Raw genomic sequence first — 23,118 nt, 5'->3', positions numbered from 1 at the left:
GCTTTGAGGACACTTCCCCCCAACCTACACCAGCAATCACAGCAGCCTTACTGCTCCTCGTGGGAACAATCCCTCTCTCTCCAAAGCCTCCAGTTGTGCCAGCCTCTCCCCAATTCCCCATCACCTGCCTGATGTCTGTGGCCTGCCCTCTGCAACGCCAAGCTTACCAGACCCTTTCCCAAAAGGGCTCCCATACCTTTTTCTCAGACTTCTACTCTCCCCACATTCAGAGCATCCCAGCCTCCTAGCTAGCCTCCATCTTCCATCCTCCCCTCCCCTCCCCTGCATGTCTCTGGCCATAGGTTCCCAGCGGCTCCTCCTCAGCTTGGCAGTCCAGCTGCCCTTCAGTCCTTACTTCTCACTGTCACCTCCCCAAAGCACAAACCTGTCCCAACTCTTCTCTGCACCCTCACTTTGGCTCCTCCTCTCAATCCCCTCCTTTTCCTATCATTCAAGGCTCCACTCTCCAGTGTCCACAGCATTCCTGGACTGGAGGTAAAGTGAGAAAATGTGTTTTTCTTTTTCTTGGTACTGGGGATTGAACCTGGAGCATTCTACTTCCAAGCTACTCCCAGCCCTATATTTTATTCCAAGCTACTCCCAGCCCTATATTTTATTCTTTATTTTGAACCAGTGTCTCACTAAGTTGTGGAGTGCCTCATTAAGTAGCTGAGGCTGGCCGTGAACTGCCATCCTCCTGTTTTAGCCTCCCAAGTACTGGGATTACAAATGTGTGCCACCACACCTGGCAGGAGATGTATTTGTTAATACCTGCCCTGCTCCTAAGAGGGTGTGCTCACTTTCCCTAAGGTCCAGCCCCTGAGGTGTTCCTGGGATCCAAAGAAGCCAATCCACAGGCTGCCAGAAAGCTGGCATTGGTATGCTCAGCCACGAAACAAGCCGATGAGTAAGAGAAGGCTGGGGCTACAGAGAGGGAAGCCAAGAGCAGATGCTCACACAGAAGCAGAGAGGCCGCAAGGCCCCAAAGACAGACACCCCAATTGCTGACTGCCTTCCAGCTCTAGCTCCCATAAGGCCAGCTGCTTTGCCTTGCCATACTCCTTCTGAGCTAACCTGGATGGGCTCCTGCTCCCTAGTGGAATACGGTCAACATGAGGCTCAGGAAGCCCCATCCCCTTCATCCAACCACCCTAACTAGAGGGGATGTGCATCAGACAGCAGCAGGCTCTGCCAAGAGTACTTCTTTTGAGTGTCTTCTTGTGTGGCACTTACATATTCCATACAGACCTGGTTCCCTCCCTGGGACTAGAGCTCCTCATTAAGGCCTGCAGAAGCATATAGTTTAAGGGCTATCTGGGTAGCTCAAAGTTCCTCTTTTCTGGAGCTTCCCCTACTCAGTTGGAGGTGGCCCCTGTCAGACCTGTGTGACCCCATCCCTGGCTGGAGCTAAGGACACCAAGGGTGGAGACTAACCTAGCAGGACTGAGCTGACCCTCTCCTGTGGGAATATAGACTTTGGGCTGGGAGACCTCAGTCCATCTGAGTGTGGCTGGAACTGGGCAAGAACCTGGGACATGCATGCCAAGGATGGAGAAAGCCACAGAGAAGCAGAGCTGAACAACAGAAGGGGAATCTAACAAGGTTTTTTCAAGGCAGCAATCCTGCCCATGGGGCCCATTTGCTTAAGCTGGCTTTAGTTAGTTTCTGTTACTTGCAATCAGGGGGTCCTAACACAGCTGGGACCTCCCTTTCAAGCTTCTCCAGAAATACAAAGCAGGTGCTCCACAAACACTTGCTCAATGAAGGAAAACTGGCCCCAGATTCTGGCTTTCCTATTTCTGCCAAAGGCACCATTGTGCTCTATAAATACTCTCTACATAAAATGTGTAACTCAGCCCCAGGCAACTTAAATTAAAGGTACTTTCCTTGCCTAAAATGCATTATATCCTCATTTTCATCTCTTCTTTGGGGCAAGCCAGTGCTTAAAGGAATGACAGGTAAGAGTGGGGAAAAACAACAGCCCTTCCAAGTGTAAGACAGCAAGCTGAACTGTCTTTGCAAACTTTGTGCTATCCCCTGACTGACCCTACTACAAAACTTTGCCCTGTAATCTACCCAGTGCCATTTCCCCAGTCTACTTATCATGACCCATCAGAGTCTCCAAGAGTTACCAAAGCTAGGAACCCTGCAGATGCATTATTTATGTCAGAGTCATGCAGGAGGGCCAGTCACAAGAATCCTAAAGCTAGAAAAAAAAACTTCAAAGGGATTGTCTTACCTAGTGGCTTTCAAATTACATGCTCTAGGCCCAGTGTGGTGGCGCATGCTTGTACTGCCAGCATTCAGGAGACTGAGACAGAAGGACCTCAGTTTAAGGACTACTACTTAGTGAGTAAGTAGTGGTTGAGCTACTACTTAGTGAGGCCCTCTGCAACTCAGTGAGACCCTGTTTCAAAATAAAGAATAAAAAATAGGGCTGGAAGCTGGGCGTGGTGGCGCACACTTGTAATCCCAGAATTTGGGAGGCTGAGACTGGAGGATTGTGGTTCGCAGATAGCCTCCTACTTAGTGAGGCCCTCCGTAACTTAGTGAGACCCTGTTTCAAAATAAAGAATAAAAAACAGGGCAGGGGGTGTAGCTCAGAGGTCGAATGCCCCTGGTTTCATCCCCAGACCTGCAAAATAATAATAATAATAATAATAATAATAATAATAATAATAATAGGGCTGGAGGTGTTGCTCAGAGGTAGAATGCCCCTGGGTTCCGTCTCCAGTATTGGAAAAAAAAAAGTACTTGCTCTACAGGACCCTAACTAAGACTTAAGGAGAACTCCATGGGGCTACTCTCCCTGGCTTCAACCTATGCAGTGCCCATCCAGTTGTATATATCAAGCTGCCTTATGACTTGCATCTGCAAGGGCACTAGTAGCTTTTAAAAAATTGTACAAAACTGTTCCCAACCAACTCCTTCATCATTCAAGTGAGGAGCCAGAGAACCACTGGCTTGCAAAGAGGATGTGGACAGACTTGCCCGGGCTTCTCCCAGTCCCTACTGCACCCTTATTGGCTTCCTGGGCTGTTCCCTGCCCTATGGCATCCCTATTGGAGGGTGCTCAGTCCTAGGTGACCCTGCCCGAATCAGCGGCAGGGTGATGCTAAATGGCTTGAATGATGTGGAGTCGTCCTGATACAAGTCTTTTGCTATATATAGTTTCTCCCCTGAAATGACCTCACACAGCAGCAAGGTTTGTGGTGTGGCAAAACTGGCTCTATGTCTCTGACTCCAGAGGAAAAGTGCTGTTGTAGAATGTGGGTGGTAAATGGGAAAGGGGACTCTGCAGGAGGGGGAAGGCTGGGGGCAGCGGGCAGGCAGCAAAGGGAAGGGTCAGCCCGAGGCTCTCATGTGGCATGTGATTAACCATGTCTCCGTCTGGGTGGTAAAGCTGCTATGGCACAACAGGGTCCAATGCTGCCTGCTCAGTGACATGGGTACCTCATCCCACACCACTTCAATCATCTGCACCCTTGCAAAGAACCAAGTGGTCCTCTGACTTATCCAAACACCCCATTTACTAAGCAGGCCTTCCATAATCTTAGTTATGCTACTGATTAGGCCCTATTGCCTAGAAGAACAGAAAAAAGAAAAGCTGGGAGGATAAATTCTAAATGAGTCTAGAGACTTTCTGGGTGGAAGAAGTAGAAAGATTTTCTTCTTTGGACTTTCTGGTATTGTTCATATTTTTCCCATGAATATGTGCTATTTTTACAATAAAGAAAATCTTATTGCTTATACCTTATTCAAATCATTTCTACAAATTATGCTCAGTTGCCCATAACATCTGCTCTATCCCAATCCTGCCCCGGTGCTCAAGGAGCACTGGAGGCCACAACTTGGAGGAGCAACTTGGAGGCCACAGCCCTCAGGGCCTTACTCCGCCCCCCAGAACTTGGAGGCCACAGCAGGGCCTTACTCCCCCCACCCCAACTTGGAGGCCACAGCCCTTAGGGCCTTACTCCCCCCCCCAGAACTTGGAGGCCACAGCAGGGCCTTACTCCCCCCCTCAACTTGGAGGCCACAGCCCTCAGAGCCTTACTCCGCCCCCGAGAACTTGGAGGCCACAGCCCTCAGGGTCTTACTCCCCACCCCAACTTGGAGGCCACAGCCCTCAGAGCCTTACCCCCCCCCCAAGTTGGAGGCCACAGCAGGGCCTTACTCCCCACCCTCAGAACTTGGAGGCCACAGCCCTCAGGGCCTTATCCCCCCCCCCCCAGTACTGAGGACTGAACCCAGGAGTGTTCTACTTCTAAGCTACATCTCCAGCTTTTTTTCTTTTTTTCTCCCCCCCCCCTTTTTCTGGCACTGAAGATCAAACCCAGAGGCATTCTACCTCTGAGCTATACCCCAAGCCCTGTTTTATTTTTTATTTGGAAAAGAGAGTCTCCTTAAATTGTGGAGGGCTCCACGAGGTTGCTGAGGCTGGCTGACAACCTGAAATCCTCCTGCCTCAGCCTCCCAAGTACCGAGATTACAGGCGTGTGTCACTGCGCCTGGCTCCCAACATTTATTTTAGTCCACCCTATTCCATTCTGTTCTATTCTATTTTGAGACAAAGTCTCGCTAAGTTCCCCAGGCTGTCCTCAGAACTTTTGATTCTCCTGCCTCAGCTTCCTGAGTAGTTGGGATTACAGACATACACCACCAGGTGCAGCCTTACTCTAACTCAAGTCCACAGGACTTCTCTCATCTAAATTCTTTCTTAAGTATCTACACACTGCCTGGTCTCAACCTGTCTACACAGCATGATTTAGCACTTGTCCATATACTGTCTTTTTTTTTTTTTTTTTTGCAGGTCTGGGATTGGAACCCAGGGGCATTCGACCTCTGAGCTACACCCCCTGCCCTATTTTTTATTCTTTATTTTGAAACCGGGTCTCACTGAGTTGCAGAGGGCCTAAGGAGCTGAGGCTGTCTGTGAACCGCGATCCTCCGGTCTCAGCCTCCCAAATGCTGGGATTAAAAGCGTGCGCCACCACGCCTGGCTCACCCATATACTGTCTTTTTTTTTTTTTTTTGGTGGTACTGGGGGTGGAACCCAGGGGCTTTCTACCTCTGGGCTATACTCCCAGACCTTTTTTATATTTTATTTGGAAACAGGGTCTCACTAAGTTGCTGAGAGCTTCACTAAGTAGCTGAGGCTGGCTTCGAACCCGTGTGATCCTCCTGTCTCAGCCTCCCAAGCGCGGGGATTACAAGCGTGCGCCACCACACCCAGCGTCATATACTGTCTTATTTGAAATGATATCACATCTTTGTTTTTGCTTCCTCTCCCAGATAGACTGTAAACCATCATACATGATGCCATATACATGTATGATATGCACATATACAGTTGTAGTAATGAAGCAAGATGGAGTAGCAAAAAGAGTATAGGGAGGAGTCAGCTTTCTGGACAAGATACCAGTACCACTTTTTTGTGTGTGGTACTGGGGGTGGAACCCAGGGGCTTTCTACCTCCAGACTATATTCCCAGACCTATTTTATACTTTATTTGGAAACAGGGTCTCAGTAAGTTGCTGAGAGCCTCACTAGGTAGCTGAGGCTGGCTTCGAACCTGTGCAATCCTCCTGTCTTGGCCTCCCAAGCGCAGGGATTACAAGTGTGTGCCACCACGCGGCTCCAGTACCACTTCTGACATTTGCATTGACCAGTGGTTTGACCTCTTTGACCCAGGACCTGAGTTCTTCACACTAAATTCCCTAGTAATACTACTTCCCTTTACCCAAAGGTAGGGATGGATTCTGAACAAGGCTGCCAACCTTACAAGTTTTGAAAAAGGATCATTTCATCACTAGAAATGAGGTGCAAGTCCCAGACCATGAATGGGGTCCCATTCATCTATACTCAAACTAGCACAGGATGACAGCAGGCCCAAGGAAGAGAGGGTACTAAGGCTGATGTCTCTCCTTAAGACACCTCCTTTGGTCATGGTCCCAGCACAGACGAATGCCCAAGGACTGGTGCCCAGTAGCAAGCTGAGTGTCTTTGCCCAGGGTGCAGGAAAAATGTCTGATGTCCAACCATGATCCAGCCATCCAGGCCTGCATTTTCCAAGTACAGAGCTGGCTCAGTTTCAAACAGGAGAAACTGGCTGCAGATTACAGGTATTACCCAGTAAACGTAGCTTTCCTTATGCCTAGTGACCGTTAGTACTATCCCATCCTGTCCTCAGAGAGAGCACACAGATAAGTGTCTATAATGTGGGGAGCTTTCTAAAAAGTCATCAGAACCTTGTAAAAAGCTGTTGCAAATCAAACATGGTGGCGCACACTTGTAATCCCAGCATTCCGGAGGCTGGGACAGGAGGATCGCAGTTCCAGCCTCAGCTACTTAGGCCCTTTGCAACTCAGTGAAACCCTGTTTCAAAATAAAGAATAAAATAAAGGGCTGGGGGTATAGCTCAGAAGTATAATGCCCCTGAGCCGGGCGTGGTGGCACACGTTTGTAATCCCAGCATTCGGGAGGCTGAGACCTGGAGGATCGCGTTCGCGGACAGCCTCAGCTACTTAGTGAGGGCCTCTGCAACTCAGTGAGACCCAGTTTCAAAATAAAGAATAAAAAATAGGGCAGGGGGTGTAGCTCGGAGGTCAAATGCCCCTGGGTTCCATCCCAGACACCCCCCCCAAAAAAAATGAAGTAGAATGCCCCTGTACTGCAAAAAAAAAAAAAAAAAAAAAAAAAAAAAAAGCTGTTGCAGCTTCTAGCCAAATCAGACCTCTTGTCTCCTTAGCAGCCAGACCTGGGTGACAGGGGTATCACATGGGGCTGTATCTAGATGAGCTCTGGGTTCTGTGGACCTGATGTGTGAGTACATAGGGGAGAAAGCAGGGTCAAGCAGAAGAGCTGTCCTGCGGCACAAACGGGCTATACAGCACACTGTGTGTCCCCCTGGCCCCTTGGCACTGTGTGTTATGGATCTGGCAAGAGGGGGTGGGTTGCAAATGTGTTTGGAGAAATATCACAGGAGCTTCAGTGTTATTCAGCCAAGCACACAGGGAGCTCCTTGAGGAGAGAAGCACCCCTTTGCTCCAGGCTCCCCTCACTGAAGGCAGAGGCAATTAGTGAGAGGCAACTGCCAGTTAGATACAAGCCCCCAGGATATAACCTGTATCAAACAGCAGTTCCTCTCAAGTGTCTTCCTGTCCCCAGGCCTAAGCTTGCTCTTCTGCAAAATGAAGGTAACTAGGCCTTTTTTAAAGTAGAGGTAAAGCCGGATGTGGTGGTGCACACTTGTAATCCCAGCATTTGGGAGGCTGAGACAGGAGGATCGTGATTTGCAAACAGCCTCAGCTACTTAGGCCCTTTGCAATTCAGTGAGACCTTGTTTCAAAGTAAAGAATAAAAAATAGGGCTGGGGGTGTAGCTCAGAGGTAGAATGCTCCTGGGTTCCATCCCTAGTACTGCAAAAAATAAAATAAAATAAAAAATAATGTGGAGGTAAGTAAGCCTGCCTTGCAAGGCCCAGTGAAAAATGCAGAGAGCAGCACCGAACACTGGCTTGAGCGCTTCGGCACACACATAAGGGTAACACTAACAGCACTGCCTTTGGTGACGACAGTTCCTGGAGCTGCTATGAGACTGGGAAGTGAAATGATTGTGCCATGTGACAGTCTATTTTGGGGGAACAGAGTGCTTTCACTAAACAAAAAAATCAATGCATGTATAATATCCAATATCATAGAGGACAGCGAGAAGGGTTGGGGAGGCAGGAGGAGGGCCAAATCCATGAAAGTGCACAAGTGCACTTTCCGGCACATTCAGGATATACGGTGCAGGAACTGGCAGAGGTAGAGTCTTGCCACTGTGACAATGACATCAGTAAACCAGCCATACCTGTTCAGGGCCCAGTAAGCCCTTCGTTGAAGCTGACGGTGAGATAAGTATGGCATGGAAGGAGCCTGAAGCTGAGAATCAAAACCAGTTGCCTGCAAATCCAAGTCTCCATTTCAGAGTGACCACCTCTGAACAGTAGTTACTGCCATCCAGCCTCTCACCTAGAGTGAGGGAAAAAGCTCCACCTCCCTGGACTCTCAGGAGTACTAGAGGTGTGCAAAATTCCTACTACCACCTACTGCACAGATGGGGCTCAGTCGATGGCAGTAAAACTCAACAGAAACTGAACTAGGTGCAGGGCTGCTTGTCAAGTGTGGGAAAGTGGCTGTGAGCAGGTCCCATGGTGCATGCTTGTAATGCCAGTACTTAGGAGGCTGGAAAAAGAGGACTGCAGCCGGGCATGGTGGCGCAAGCTTGTATCCTCCCCACCCTTCCCGCTTGGGAAGCAGAGACAGGCAGATCACGCTGGTTCGGAGGCTGGCTTGAGACCCTGTTTCCAAATAAAAATATAAAATAGGTCTGGGAGTGTAGCCCAGAGGTAGAAGGACTTCCAGGAACCCCAGTACCACCAAATAAATAAATAAAAAATTAAAAAGAGGACTGCAGGTTCATGGCCAGCCTCAGCAACTTAGTGAGATTCTATTTCAAACTAAAAAGAACTGGTGGTGTGGCTCAGAGGTAGAACGCCCCTGGTTCAATTCCCAGGACAAAAAAAAAAAAAAAAAAAAAAAAAGTAGCCACGGAGTGGTTGTGCATCAACAGCTTCTGCAAGTTTCAAGGGTTGTATGCCATTGACTATGTGTGAGCACAGAAGTGTGTAAAGCTCTAGGAAGGAAGCCCCAGGGTAACCCAGAGATGTTCTGCCAAGCAAAGATGGGCCCCAGCAAACTGAGGGAACTCATCAGCCTTGGCCTGCTAAGTGAGAAGAAACATTTGAATCTGTTCAGAGATAGCCTAGAAAAGTAGCCACTGGCTGTTGCTGGAATCAGCAGAATGTGGTATGGGGCAGGTTATGAGGGATTTGTTACAAATGAGAAGCAGAAGTTCTGCATTTTTGTGAATGATTCACATTTTTTAAAAATTAAGCTGAGTTCAAGGTTATCTCTGTAATAGCACTGTCTCAAAATTTGCTTACAATTTGCCTTCCTGAATGAATGGTATCTTTAAAATAGTAGATAACCCCGGGCATGCTGAGGAAGTTAGATCTTGCTTATGAACTTCACCAGCTATGTATGTATACCAACTGGGAGGGGATGAGGACAGCTGGCTTCAATACAGTGCCAAGCAGAGTGATCACAGTAAAAAACAAGAACATGAATTCTGTATTTAATACATCCCAAGCACTGTTCTTCACACTCCATGACTCCAACCTTCAAAACAACCCTGTGGAGTACATACTATCTCCTCTTTACAAATGAGGAAAATGAGGCCCCCCAAATTTTTTTTTTTTTTTTTTTTGGTGGTACTGGGGGTGGAACCCAGAGGCTTTCTACCTCCGGGCTATACTCCCAGACCCATTTTTTATATTTTATTTGGAATCAGAGTCTCACTAAGTTGCTGAGAGCCTCACTAAGTAGCTAAGGCTGGCTTCAAACCTGGAGGAACTGGTAATAAGTACAAATAGGTACTAAAAGAAAAAAATATTTGTCATAATTACCTGCCACCAAAAGAAAACCATCTTATAACTGGGTATGGTAGCACACACTTAAAATCCTAGTACTTGGAAGGCTGAGACAGGAGGATCACAGATTTGTGGCCAGCCTCAGCTACTTAGTGAGACCTTCTGTAACTTAGTGAGACACTGTTTCAAAATAAAGAATAAAAAATAGGGCTGGGGATGTAGCTCCAGAGGTAGAATGCCCCTGGATTCAATCCCCAGTGCCACAAAACAGAAAAAGAAAATCATAAAAACGTCCTCTTTAAAAGACCTCGGATTTTTGCCAGGCGTGGTGGCGCACGCTTGTAATCCCCGCGCTTGGGAGGCGGAGACAGGAGGATCGCGCAGGTTTGAAGCCAGCCGTGCTGGCTTAAGAGACCCTGTTTCCAAATAAAATATAAAATGGGTCTGGGAGTGTAGCCCGGAGGTAGAAGCGTTCCATCCCCAGGAACCCCCCCCACACACACACACACACAAAGACCTCGGATTTTGCAAATCGAAGGAAACTAATTCATGGCCTGCCCTTGCTACATACTCTGGCTTCAGATAAATGACCAGAATCAGATTTCCCAGGTTAGAATACCAGAAGCTGTGCTCTGCTTCTCCCAACACTGAGGCTGAACACTGATCAGTAGAATACAGGTCGCTCAAGGGACAGTGAGCCTTGGTACTGTCATTAACAACCCACCACCATCGTTTGCCACACATCTGGTAAGAGTGGGCGAGGAGCTGATCACTCAACACTCATTGTCACAATCAGGCCTTGGTTACTCTAATTGTGTTCCCTCATCCCCATCTATAGATGCCTAAACTGAGGCTCTGCCTAAGGCTCTCACCACAGTAAGCAAGGTGTGGAGCCACTGCCGCCCTATGGCTTTTTGCTGCTCATTAATAAATAACCTTGGGCAGCTTAACATCCTCACCAAGTCCCAGTATCATCATCTGTAAAGGAGGAAAAGTGATTCCTGCCCTGCCTGCCTACAGCATGGCTGTGGGGATCAAATGATATATAATACTTGAGAAAGCACTTTGAAAACTACCAAATGCTGAGCAAAGCAGGGATCATTCCTCTTATTAATTACAAAGAGTGACACCTGAGTCTGCAAGCACTTTGCTAACGTGACTCTCCCTTCCCTCTTTCCCCTTGGGAATTTGGGAAGAATTCAATGTCTGCAGAGCGTGGGCACTCCTTTCTTCTAGTCCCTGGCATCTGGGAGCTAGCTAGTGGAGGTTCACTCTGGGAGAAGGCGGAAGAAATAACAGTATTTGCATTCTACTGGTGTTTCTCTTTAGGAACACAGTCTTGGCTGGCATTCTATTGCCTGTAACACACTCAGCAGTCAACACACGTCGACAGAGCACCTACTATGTGTCAAGCACTTTGACCTAAGATGATGGACTCCTGGGGCTTTGCCTGTACAGGCCATGGTCTAGGGGCCAGGATATTAGAGGAAAGGGCAGCAGGAGGAAGGAGGGGAGTGGCCACACTCCTTGGACTTTTGCAGGCTTCACAGATGACCTCCCTGGTGCCTTTCATGAGGTGGGCAGGGTTGGCAGCACAATGGTATGGGCTGTGAGCACTGGAACTCAAGCCAAAGCCTCAGGCTGGGCTCTAGCTCCACCTTTTCTCAGCATCATGACCCCCGGCAAAACCTTTACTTTCCTTAGTATAAAACAGGCAGACCTGTTCCCACAGGTAAAATGTGGAGACTTGCTTGAGATGATGGCTGTGAAGAGGCCTAACAAGGTGCCTGGAGGTGTTCAATAATAAATTATTATTGAAAAACCAGAAACAACAAAAAAGAGAGTTCTCTTCCTCCCATATGAGGACGAGCTACTGTGGCCAAAGGCCCCAGCTCTGTGGTCTACAAGCCATGTAGCCTTAGGCAGCAGCAGTTGCTTTTCTGAGGCTCAGTTTCCTGCACCTGATGCTTCTGGCAAAGGTGAGCTGCTGCTAACTGCACCTCTCTGAGCTGTCAAAACAAACCCACAGGCTCAGCTGCAGGTCCAGGCTGCTTGCTGACTCCCTGGCACCTAGGCTTGGGCTCTGAAGAGAAGGCACCACTTAGCCTCAGCTACTGGAACCAGCCTCCTTGAGGAAACAGTGAGTCCCTCCAAGATGCCAGGGACTAGATCTGTCCCCTAGGTCCCCAAATACCATAATGAAGGGGTTCCAGCACCTTTCCTGACAGGCTCTCCATTTTTTTTTTTTTTTTTTGTACTGTTGATTGAACCCAGGGGCATTCTACCTCTGAGCTACAATCTTGGCCCTTTTTATTTTTTTACTTTAAAACAGTGCTCAAATGCTGGACGTGGTGGTGCACGCTTGTAATCCCTGCGCTTAGGAGGCTGAGATAGGAGGATCGCACGGGTTCGAAGTCAGGCCTCAGCTACTTAGTGAGGCGTTCAGCAACTTAGTGAGACCCTGTTTCCAAATTAAAAAAAAAAAAAGGTCTGGGAGTATAGCCCGGAGGTAGAAAGCCTCTGGGTTCCACCCCCAGTACCACTAAAACAGTGCTCCACTAAAATTGCTGAGGCTGGCCTCAAACCTATAAACCTTTTGTCTCAGCCTCCCAAGTACTGGGATTTCAGGTGTGCACCGCCATGCCCAGCTTATTCAGTTTTTTTTGTTTTTAAAGAACATTCTAAGCCAAGTATGATGGCACACACTTGTAATACCAGTACTTGGGAGGCTGAGACAGGAAGATCGCAGATTCCTGGCCTGCCTCAGCTACCTAGTAAGGCCCTCCACAACTTAGTGAAACCCTGTTTCAAAGTTAAGAATAAAAAATAGGGCTGGGGGTATAGCTCAGAGGTAGAATGCCTCTGGGTTCAACCCCAGTTCTGCAAAATAAATTAAATAAATAAAATAAAAGGACATTCTAATACATGCTACAAATGAACGTATATTGAAGACAAGCTAAGTGAAATAAGCCAGTTACACAAAGACAAATATCACACGATTCCACTCTTATAAGGTACCTAATAGTTAAATTCAAAGAAGCAAAAAATAGTTTACAAGTTGCCAGTGGCTTGTGGAAGGAAAACCAGGGAATTGCTGTTTAATGGGCACAGAATTTCAGTTGGGGAAAATGACTAAGTTCTGAAGATATGGTAGAGACTGCACACAATGTGACTGTACTTACGTGGCAAGACTATACACTTAAAATGGTTAATATAGTTAACTATGTTATATATATAACCCTATTATTTAAAGTTGGAAAGAAAAAAAAGTGACCACTAACTTCCTGAGTAAGGACTATAGGCAGACTCAGCAGGGTAGTGCACACCTGTAACACCAGTACTTGGGAGGCTGAGATTGGAAGATAGCAGCTTCGAGGCTAGTCTAAGCAATTCAGTGAAATTTGCAGGAACCTAGCAAGATCCTGTTTCAAAACAAAACAAAACAAAAGGGCTGGAAGTGTAGCTCAGAGGTAGAATGCCCCTGGGTTCAATCCTCAGTACCACAGAAGAAAGGAAGGAATGAAGGAATGAAAGAAGGAAAGAAAGGAGGGAGGATAACATGGATTATAGTGGAATCCTGAACCCCAAAAGTACAACATCCAGGAGCCACTTAGTTTGAGGCCCTCAGCCCTAGCCTCAAAAGCCCAGAGGCCTCACCCATACAACTGTAAGCACAGTACCAGGCAGGATGTACTCTTCAAATTCAGAAGCCTAGAATAGGATTTTTTTTTTTTTTTTTTTTTTTTTTTTTTGGTACTGGGGGTGGAACCCAGAGGCTTTCTACCTCCGGGCTATACTCCCAGACCTATTTTATACTTTATTTGGAAACAGGGTCTCACTAAGTTGCTGAGAGCCTCACTAAGCAGCTGAGGCTGGCTTTGAATCTGTGCGATCCTCCTGTCTCAGCCTCCCAAGCGCGGGGATTACAAGCGTGCGCCACCACGTCCGGCTCTAGAATAGGATTTAAAAGACCTCCCCGACCCCGGCCCCGGCCCCAGAGCCTATATACCCCAGTGCTACTGCTTGGGACATTATGGTAGGACCCTTTCAGTAATTTCCATCTGCCCACTACCAGTTCACTCCCCACTCCCACTCTCTTCTTTCTGAGCTAAAAGTTTTGAGAGAAAGACCTTTTGTGGCTCCCACTACCTCCAAGTAGCTGCTCTGTCCATACAGGTGTGATTCAACAACCCCAAGTTGCAAATAAGAAGTCATTTATGCTGAGTATATTTTGTTCAGAAGCATATGGATCATTTCAGAAAGATTCCCATCTAAAAATAGTTTTAAATATATCTTTTATAGTTTTTCTCCTTAAAAAGAGGAAGCTTCAGTGATCTGGTTGGGGGGGGATCACTGGGTATGGATGGCTTTTGTGTGTAAAAATCCTGTAGCTTTGAATAGAAACTTTCTAGGTTCACAAAGTTTCTTTTTCATCCAGGGTCTCACTTGTTTTTTAAGCGCTCTCTTAGCTTATTTTTTCCTAACATCTTGCTGAAGTAAACTGGAAATATTATTGTCTTTTGTATTAAATAGAGGATCAATTGGGAACAAATGACCTGACCAAGGCCACCATTCAAGAGAATGGCAGAGACCAGACTTCCTTCCTTTTGAATATACTTGACCATGACCATTTCCTACAATGTCTTGACCTCAGCACAATCAAGACTCAAAGGAGCCCATGCAGTTTTTATACAGGTTGTACCATATTTCTGTGAATCTGACAGGGAGCAGATACATCTTTGTTCTCTTTTTAAAAGCTGGATACGAAAAAAGAGGCTACAGGAATCTTTAGGTTCCTTTTCAGCTCTAAAATTCTATGATTCTAAAAATTCTCCAGCAAGTCAATGGCAGAGAGGCCTGGAACCCATATTACTTGACTTTCTGCCTCCTATTCTATTAGGCCACCCTACCCCTGCCCTGCAAGTTAAGGACAACAAACACCATGTGTGCCTGGGAGAGGAGTCCACTCTGATATAGATGCACACATGAAATGACAGGAACATGCTACTGCCAGGTTAAGACCCTAATAAAGGCCTTTTTTTTCTTTCTTTTTTTTTTTTTTTGGTGGTTCTGGGGGTAAAACCCAGAGGCTTTTCTACCTCTGGGCTATATTCCCAGACCTATTTTTATACTTTATTTGGAAACAGGGTCTCACTAAGTTGCTGAGAGCTTCACTAAGTAGCTGAGGTTGGCTTTGAACCTATGTGATCCTCCTGTCTCAGCCTCCCAAACGCTGGGATTACAAGCATGCGCCACCATGCCTGGCTTAGAGGCCTTTTTTCAAAGCTCTCCTGCTTTATCCCCAGGATCTCCTAGCAAGAGGCTCCATGCCACAAAGAATCATATCCCAGGTACCATGCACCTGAGTGAATGAGACCTTATCTGGCCTGAGGAAAGGACACCACTCTGGGGCTGCAGCTTATGGCCTTCATTAAGATACCTTCTCCAGCCGGTGTGGTGGCGCAAGCTTATAATCCCCGCGCTTGGGAGGCGGAGACAGGAGGATCGCGCTGGTTTGGAGCCAGCCTCTCTGGCTTAGGAGACCCTGTTTCCAAATAAAAATATAAAAAATAGGTCTGGGAGTGTAGCCCGGACGTAGAAGGGCTTCCAGGAACCCCAGTGCCACCAAAAAAAAAAAAAAAAAAAGATACCTTCTCTAACACAGGGGGCTGATTGATTTCCTGAGATAGGTGACCACTCAGGTATTATCCTTGGTCTCCTACAGACTTCATCAACTCTGTTTACACATGGTAATTTCATCTACAAAATATTTATTAGGTGCCTACTACATGTCAGGCACTGGTTTTATTATGACCAAATAAATCACTGATTATATAGAGTAAGGGAAGATTTAGCCAATGGTCAGTTGATGATATGAACTGTGGAGAAAAATAAAACAGGGAAGGAAGGTAGATCATGTACACAGCAGATGGTAGAGGGAAGGGGATCAATTTTAAATAAGATGGCCAGGAGCTGGGTGTAGTCGTACATATCTGTAATCCTGTAATAGGGAGGCTGAGACAGAAGGACTGAAGGTTCAAGGCGAGCCTCAGCAACTTACCAAGATCCCAGTTCAAAATAAAATAATAAAAAGACCTGGGGGTATAACTTGGAGGTAGAATTCCCTGGGTTCAACCCCCAGTACCAAAAGTAAATAAATAAATAGGATGGCTTGGGAGAGTTTGATTCCTGAAATAGAAGACTGGGCCAAGAAGAGGAAGGGACCCACTCAGATATCAGGGGAGGAAGTGGAACAGAAGGAAGGTCAAGAGATGGCTTAAGAAATTAAGTGGGCAAAACTCATATTGTGCCTCATAGGGCAGCACAAGGACTTTGAATGAGATGGGGGTCACAGGAAGGCTGAGCACAGGAGTAACAAAATCTGACTTACAGTTTACAGCATCGCTGTGGCTGCTGTGATGGAAATAGTCTGCCAGGAGACAAGGGAGGAAGTAGGAAGGTCAGCTGAGAGGCCGACTTAGGTTGGTGTGGACAGGGATGCAGGGTCAGGATATACTGAAGGCAACACCAACAGGACTATTGACTAAATGGATGTGGAATTTGAGAGAAAGGGAGAGGGCAGGAAGGACTCCGGAGTTTTGGGGGACCTGAGCAACTGGAAAAACAAAATCAACATTAACTGAGATGGGAATGATGAAGAGGACCAGGGGTGGGAGTGGCCTGGGCATGTAAAACTGAGAAGCCTTTTTGGATATCCGATGTGTCAAGTAGGCAGCAAAATCTACAAGCCTGGAACTGGTGAGAATGGGCTGAGATTACAAATGTGATAATCAGCTGGGCGTAGTGGTACATGCCTGGAATCCTAGTACTTGAGAGGCTGAGATAGGTGGATTGCAGGTTCAATGCCAGCCTTGACAACTTAGAGAGGTTCTCAGCAACTTTGTGAAACCCTGTTTCCAAATAAAAAAATAAAATAGGGCTGGGAGTGTAGCTTGAAGGTAGACTGTCCCTGGGTTCCATCCCCAGCACCACAAAACAAATTAAAATTAAGTAAATAAATAATAAATGTGAGAGTCTCCAGCATGTACAATATGCCTATGTATATGATATATAGAATCATGATTCACATAGGTGATCATACATAATTTATCTATATGTTAATTGTCTCAAGACTGTAAGCTCCATGTGGCTAAGGACCATGTCTGTTCACAGCCAACAATGTGCCTGGCATTTAGTAAATATTTACTGAGCAAATGGAGAAGTTACCCAATTACTCCCTCAAGAATAGCTACACCACCCACATGAGAAGCAAACTCCCTGCAACCACAGCGCCAAACCCAACCAGCCTCAAGCAGGGCCCTGGGTCTGTACACCCTGAGCTTGAGATTCCAGAATGTAAGTGGATACTCTGGCACATCACAGTCAGATATTTGGGTTTCAGGCCTGCCACATTCTCAAAGGGTGGGTGGGGCCAGGCAAAAGATTTGCTTGTTCTACCACCTCTATTTCTCCCTGAAGTGGCTGGGGATAGGTTGCTTCGCCCAGCTCATGGGCAGATACTGATCAATGATCTACCTGGCATAGACACTGGGGGTAGCAAGAACCCCTCCAAAGGAGTAAATCCCCAAGTATTCCCAGAAGTGTACAAGCACAACCAGCATTCAGAGAAGAACCTAAGCCTACTGGGAATGCATTCAGAGTAACGATAAAAATAAGTAATTCAAGCCGGGCCTGGTGGCGCACGCTTGTAATCCCAGCATTCAGGAGGCTGAGACCAGTGTATCGCAGTTCACAGACAGCCTCAGCTACTTAGCAAGACCCTTTGCAACTCAATGAGACCCTGTTTCAAATATTTAAAAAAAAAAAAAAAAAAGACTAGTCAGGCGTGGTGGCACATGCCTGTAATCCCAGCATTTGGGAGGCTGAGACAGGAGGATCGCGCAGGTTTGAGACTCTCAGCAACTTAGTGAGACCCTGTTTCCAAATAAAGTATAAAATATGTCTGGGAGTATAGCCCAGAGGTAGAAAAGCCCCTAGGTTCTACCCCCAGTACCCCCACACACACACACAAATACTAAAAAATAGGGCTGGGGGTGTAGTTTGGAGGTAGAATGTCCCTGCGTTCTGTCCCCAGTACCACCAAAAAAAAAAAAAAAAGTAATTCATTAATTAAAGAGTGACAATCACAAAATTTGAGATAAGACCACCTAATCCTGATGCAAGAGTCTCAGACCAGTGGCATTAAGTCCCTGCTCACCTGTCAAATGACTGAGAAGACAGAACTTAGGACAAGAGTGACATTATAAGGCATAAGATTTCACCTCAATTACCCTGGCTTTGAAGAGTTGCCCTTATGAAGATGATAAAACAGCTCTAATGACCTTGTAAAACTCCCTCCCTTTCTGAGATGGGGAGTGTCACCCAAAGAGGCTTGATGACTTGCCCAAGGTTAGTGAGCAGAGGCCCAGGACTAGGATTCAGGTTCTACCTCTCTGTTGAGGGTTTCTTCCCATTATACCACTGACAAGGAAAAGATAAGAGAAGCTGTGGGAGCTGGGGGAGTTAGTTTTAGGTGTCTTTTCTTTCTTTTTTTCTTTTCTTCGTGTGTGTGTGTGTGTGTGTGTGTGTGTGTGTGTGTGTGTGTGTGGCTAGAAACTGAGAAACTGAGTGGCAGGCCTCACACCATGTGAGACAGGCGCTATACCACTGAGCTACACTTCCAGCCCTAGGCATTAGTCTTACAACATGAAACCATGCCCTTGTCAAAGAGTAAGCTGCAGATGTTACAGGAATGCCAGGTGCACGCTGTGGAGTTAAGAGGGATCCATCCCTTACAAAATCTGTCATCCTACAGAGTTCCCATTGGCTTTGGACTTTATGAATAAAGCTATTCATAGCAGGACCCACAGAATTAAAATAACGAGTCACTAGCAGATAGAAAGAAATGCAGATATATACTTCAGTAAAAGGTCTACGCAAAAAATTCAGATGGTAGAATAAAATTGATTGGCTTATTTTTTAATTTTTATTTTATTTATTTATTTATTTATTTATTTATATTATTTGTGTGTGTGTGTGTGTGTGTGTGTGTGTGTGTGTTACTGGGGGTGGAACCCAGAGGCTTTCTACCTCTGGGCTATACTCCCAGACCTATTTTATACTTTATTTGGAAACAGGGTCTCACTAAGTTGCTGAGAGCCTCACTAAGTAGCTGAGGCTGGCTTCGAACCTATGTGATCCTCCTGTCTCAGCCTCCCAAGCACTGGGACTACAAGAGTGCGCCACCACGCCCGGAATGAGTTGGTTTATTTTTATACTTATTTTTTTGTGGTGCTGCAGATTGAACCCAAGAGCATTCTACCTCTGAGGTATACTCCCAGCCCTATTTTATTTTTTATTTGAAGACAGGGTCTCACTAAATTGATGCAAACCTCACTGAGTGGCTGAACCTCCTGTCCCAGCCTCCCAAGTACTGGGATTACAAGCATGTGCCACTGTGAGTTGGTTTTTAAAATCAACAAATATTGAGTGTTTCCTCTGCACAGATCCGGGTGCTAAGTGCTGAGTACATTATGTGCACAGCTGTACAAGGGAGTGAGACTCAGGGGCAGACCAGTACACGTGGAAAAGGCAGACACAGATCTCTAGGCTTGCAGTGTGGTTGCTGCTATAAGACTGTGAACATCAAAGTCATGACTAATAATATGGAGTAGATAATTGTTAAGTAAGTGGCATAGGTAATATGTCTGCAGGAGTTCTCAGAAGAAGCAATCACTTCTCCTGGGGAGGGGTTTTGTCAGGCAAAGCAATCAAGAAAGATAGGAGCTTTGAATGGACCTTGAAGGAAAGAATCTCAATAAGAAGAGGAAAATGATGTGAACATTAATGTCAGGGGGAAAAAATCATATCATGTGTTTGTGTGTGTACACATACCATGCTACTAGGAATTGCACCCAGGGGAGTCTACCTCTAAGCCATACATACCCCTTGTCCTGTTTTTTCTGCTTTTTTTTTTTGCGGGTCTGGTGATGGAACCCAGAGGCAATTAACCTCGGAGCTACACCCCCTGCCCTATTTTTTATTCTTTATTTTGAAACAGGGTCTCACTGAGTTGCAAAGTGCCTCACTAAGTAGCTGAGGCTGTCTGCGAACCGCGATCCTCCATCTCAGCCTCCCAAATGCTGGGATTACAAGCATGCGCCACCACACCCGGCCTTGTCCTGCTCTTATTGTTTATTTTGAAACAGGGTCTCACAAATTTGCTGAGGGCCTCACTAAGTTGCTGAGGCTGGGCTCAAACTTTCTATCTCAGCCTCCCAAGTATTGAGATTACAGATGTGCCCCACCATGCCTGGCAGAAATTACATTTTATTTATTTTTATTTTTTTATTTTTTTGGTGGTACTGGGGGTGGAACCCAGAGGCTTTCTACCTCCGGGCTATACTCCCAGACCATTTTTATATTTTATTTGGAAACAGGGTCTAAGTTGCTGAAAGCCTCACTAAGTAGCTGAGGCTGGCTTCAAACCCGTGCGATCCTCCTGTCTCAGCCTCCCAAGTGCGGGGATTACAAGGGTGCGCCACCACACCCGGCCTAAAAATTACATTTTAAAAGGACTGGGCCAACCCAGGCATGGTGGGGCATACCTGTAACCCCAGTACTTGGGAGGCTGAAACAGAAAGATTGTAGCTTTGAGATCAACCTCAGCAACTTACCACAACCATGTTTCAAAATAAAAAAGGTCTAGGGTATAGCTCAGAGGTAGAAAGCCCCTGGGTTCAATCCCAGGTCCAAAACATAAAATAAGTTAAATTAAATTAAAATAAAAACAAAGAAGTGAGCCAAACTTGAACAGCCTTGTAAATTCTTTTAAGAGTGGGAAGGTACAGTGTTCAGTTTTTGAACACTGAAACTACAGGGCTTGGAATATATGAATTTGACCAATGTCTTGGGAGGGGGCAGTGCTGTGATGAATGAACGAGGGCAAACTTGCCCTTGGGGGAGAACTCACTGCAGCCTGTGGGAAGAGTGGACTTGAGGAAACAAGGGCACAAAGTCCAGTGGGAAGAGGCCTGTCCATCAGATCTGTAGAAGGAAGAGCCAGTAGGCCCCAAAGACTGACTGGCTGGGGGGCAGAGGACACCAGAGAGAGAGTTCTTCAAAGTATAAAGCTGGGCAGCGGGAAGAACAAGGAATAAAGAAGGGAAGCTGGTTGAGGGGAGATGCTGACCCCGAGAATTTCTACATCACAGTATCTAGTGGGCATCTGGAGATGCAGGGTCTGAGATGAAGAGAAAGATGTAGGAGGTCTTCCCAATGGACAAAGAGTTAAGGGACTGAGTAAGATTTCTCTGGGAGAGAGTGTAATGAGAAAAACCAGAATGTCTAACTGAACCATAGGTTGATGACAGTGGGTAGGAGTGGTCAGAAAGGAAAACCAAGATAGTTTAATGACAAGAAAAGAAGGGAAGGAAGTTTCAGGTAGGGGAGGGTTGTCAACAGTGAAAACATGCTACAAAATCAAGGACTGAGCTTGTAAGAAACATTTGTTGAATGAATGAATGGATGGATGGATGGATGGATGGATGACAGGAAGGAAGGAAGCCCTTGGGTTGGAAAATCAACTTTCCTCAGTCAGAAGACTGGGGGTGGGGGGGAACCCTCACACAAAAGGATTATATGTTAAGTTTTACCCCATTCTTCCTGTGAAAACATGCTTCTTCCTGCAGGAGTTATCCTGTCCACCATACAGACATCCTTCCCCCATTTTCCCCCATCCTCTTTCCCAGTTTCTACAACTCAAGCAACACACTTTTGGTGTCAAAGCAGGCAGAAAACTCCAACTAGAGTTTCCACTTCATTAACAACTGTGCCTGTGGCTCCTCTTATATAAAGGAACATGTGGCAACAGGGTGGAAGACTGGGCTCTAGCCCCAGATGCACTACTAAATAGCTGTGTGACTCTGGACAAGTTGCTCAACCTCTCTGGATCTGAACTTTTACGTAGGAGGAGGTCGGTCTATCTGGCATCTAGACAAGTTTCGAAGGTTTCTTTGAGTTCTAAGGTCTGTTTTATCATTCTCAGAAGATCCTTGCAACACTCAAAGAAGGAAGTGAGTACAAGACTCAGGGAAATGACCGCCAAACCTCTTCCAGGGGTGTAGCGCCAGAACAGGACAGATGTACCAAGAAAGTGAGAGAAGCTGCTCGGGCCTCGCAGATCACCAGCGAGCAGATCCCATTCCCAAGGCCGGGAGGGATCCCAACAAACCCATATCACCAGGGCGCAGATATCATTCTAGGGCTTAGAAGGATCCCAACAAACCCGAAGGCGACTCTCACCCCGCATCCCACCTTTTCTAGACTCTCAGACCGCCAGGAGGCTCTAAGAAGCCCAGTGGGGTAAAATAAAGATTTCTTTCCCAGAGTCCTGCGCAGCTTTTGCAAGTCGGATTCCGGCAGACACGATCTGCAGTCCGATAATGACACAGTCTTTGGAAGGAGCGACTGTTCTCGCTTCCCTGGCTCGGACTTGTGGGGACGCCCGGCTGCCGCCGCCGAGCCCCGACGGGCGGGCTCCGACCCCGGCCCGGGCTGCCAGGCCAGCGGCGCCCTCGCCCCGTCCCCTCCTTCCACGGCCCGCTGCGGTCTGCAAACATTTCCTGCCCCCGCCCCCATCAGGAGCTTCCCAGTTGGAGGAGTTGGTCTCCAGCGGGGTCAGCGCTCGCAGTTGCCTCAAGTCGGCTTCCCCCGCCACCCCACTTGGGGAGGGGGTCCCGCCTGGCCCCAGAGCCCTCGGGGCCGCCCTGGCGTCGGGAGCCACAGGAGGTCGCCCGGGGACCCCAGGACTCGGGCGAGGAGGGGGCACTGGCGGGGCGCCGTGGCCCTGCTCCCTTCTCCGGCATTACCTGCTCTCTTGCGGGGGTGTCCCGGGGCGGCCGGCCTCTCCCGGCGCTGTCTCCCCACGCAGTTGCCCATGCTGGCTCCTCAGCCGGTCCCCATGCACCGGAGGCGGTGGCTGGCCGGCTGCTCCGCGCGTCAACGGCTCCTGCCGCCCGGCATCGGACGCTCCCGGATCTCCCCCGGGGCGCGCTCCGCCCGGCGCGGCTTCGCCACAAACTTTGCGGACCAGGGGGAGAGGAGGAGGCCGACTCCCAGCACAGTCCCAGGTGGCCGGGCCAAGGGGGCCCGCGACGGTGCCCGGCCGGAGACCAGCCCCGCCGGAGGGGCGGAGAGGGGGCGGGCACCGCCGCAGCTACTCGGAGCTCGCCGGGCTCCCGGCGGAGGCCGGCCCCCGGAGCCTGTCACTCACCTGCCTAACCCCGCCCTGGCCCGGCCCGCTCTCTTCCGCCGGCTCGCTGGGCCCGCGCCGCCGCCGCCACCACCCGCCCCAGGTGCGCACGTGACCGACGGCACCGCCCCCCGGGCCCGGCCTGATTTTCTCATTGGCCTCCCCCAGGGTGCGTACCGCCCCCCCAGCCCCACCCAGCCAGGTGCCCGCCCCGTCGCGCGTTCCCCCGGGAGCCCGGCCGGGAATTAGTCGCCCTCAACGGCCCCGGGCTGCGTGCCCAGCAGTCTCCTCCCCCCCACCGCGCCACCGCCCCACCACAGGCCCCGCCCCCTGGGGAGGGGTCATCTCGGCCCTGCGTGAACCGCCTGGGCCGGAGCCGGCAGGCACGTGACCC

The 23,118-nt window shown here is 48.0% G+C and overlaps 1 protein-coding gene across 1 annotated transcript in view; it reads right to left on the bottom strand.

Moving 5' to 3' along the window:
- UBTD1 (ubiquitin domain containing 1) overlaps nt 1–22,411 on the bottom strand; it is a gene marked incomplete at both ends in the record, with an annotated part of 65,121 nt that extends 42,710 nt beyond the window's left edge. Inside the window, one exon of the mRNA XM_080694002.1 lies at nt 22,342–22,411. Within this exon, the coding sequence (XP_080550128.1) occupies nt 22,342–22,411 (70 nt within the window). The remainder of the gene's footprint in view (nt 1–22,341) is intronic.
- Between the last annotated feature and the right edge of the window lie 707 nt (nt 22,412–23,118).

This window comes from Muscardinus avellanarius, assembly GCF_963383645.1.
Source record: "Muscardinus avellanarius genome assembly, chromosome: 4".
Classification (NCBI taxonomy): Eukaryota; Metazoa; Chordata; class Mammalia; order Rodentia; family Gliridae; genus Muscardinus; species Muscardinus avellanarius.
This window is presented reverse-complemented; position numbering and strand designations above follow the sequence as displayed.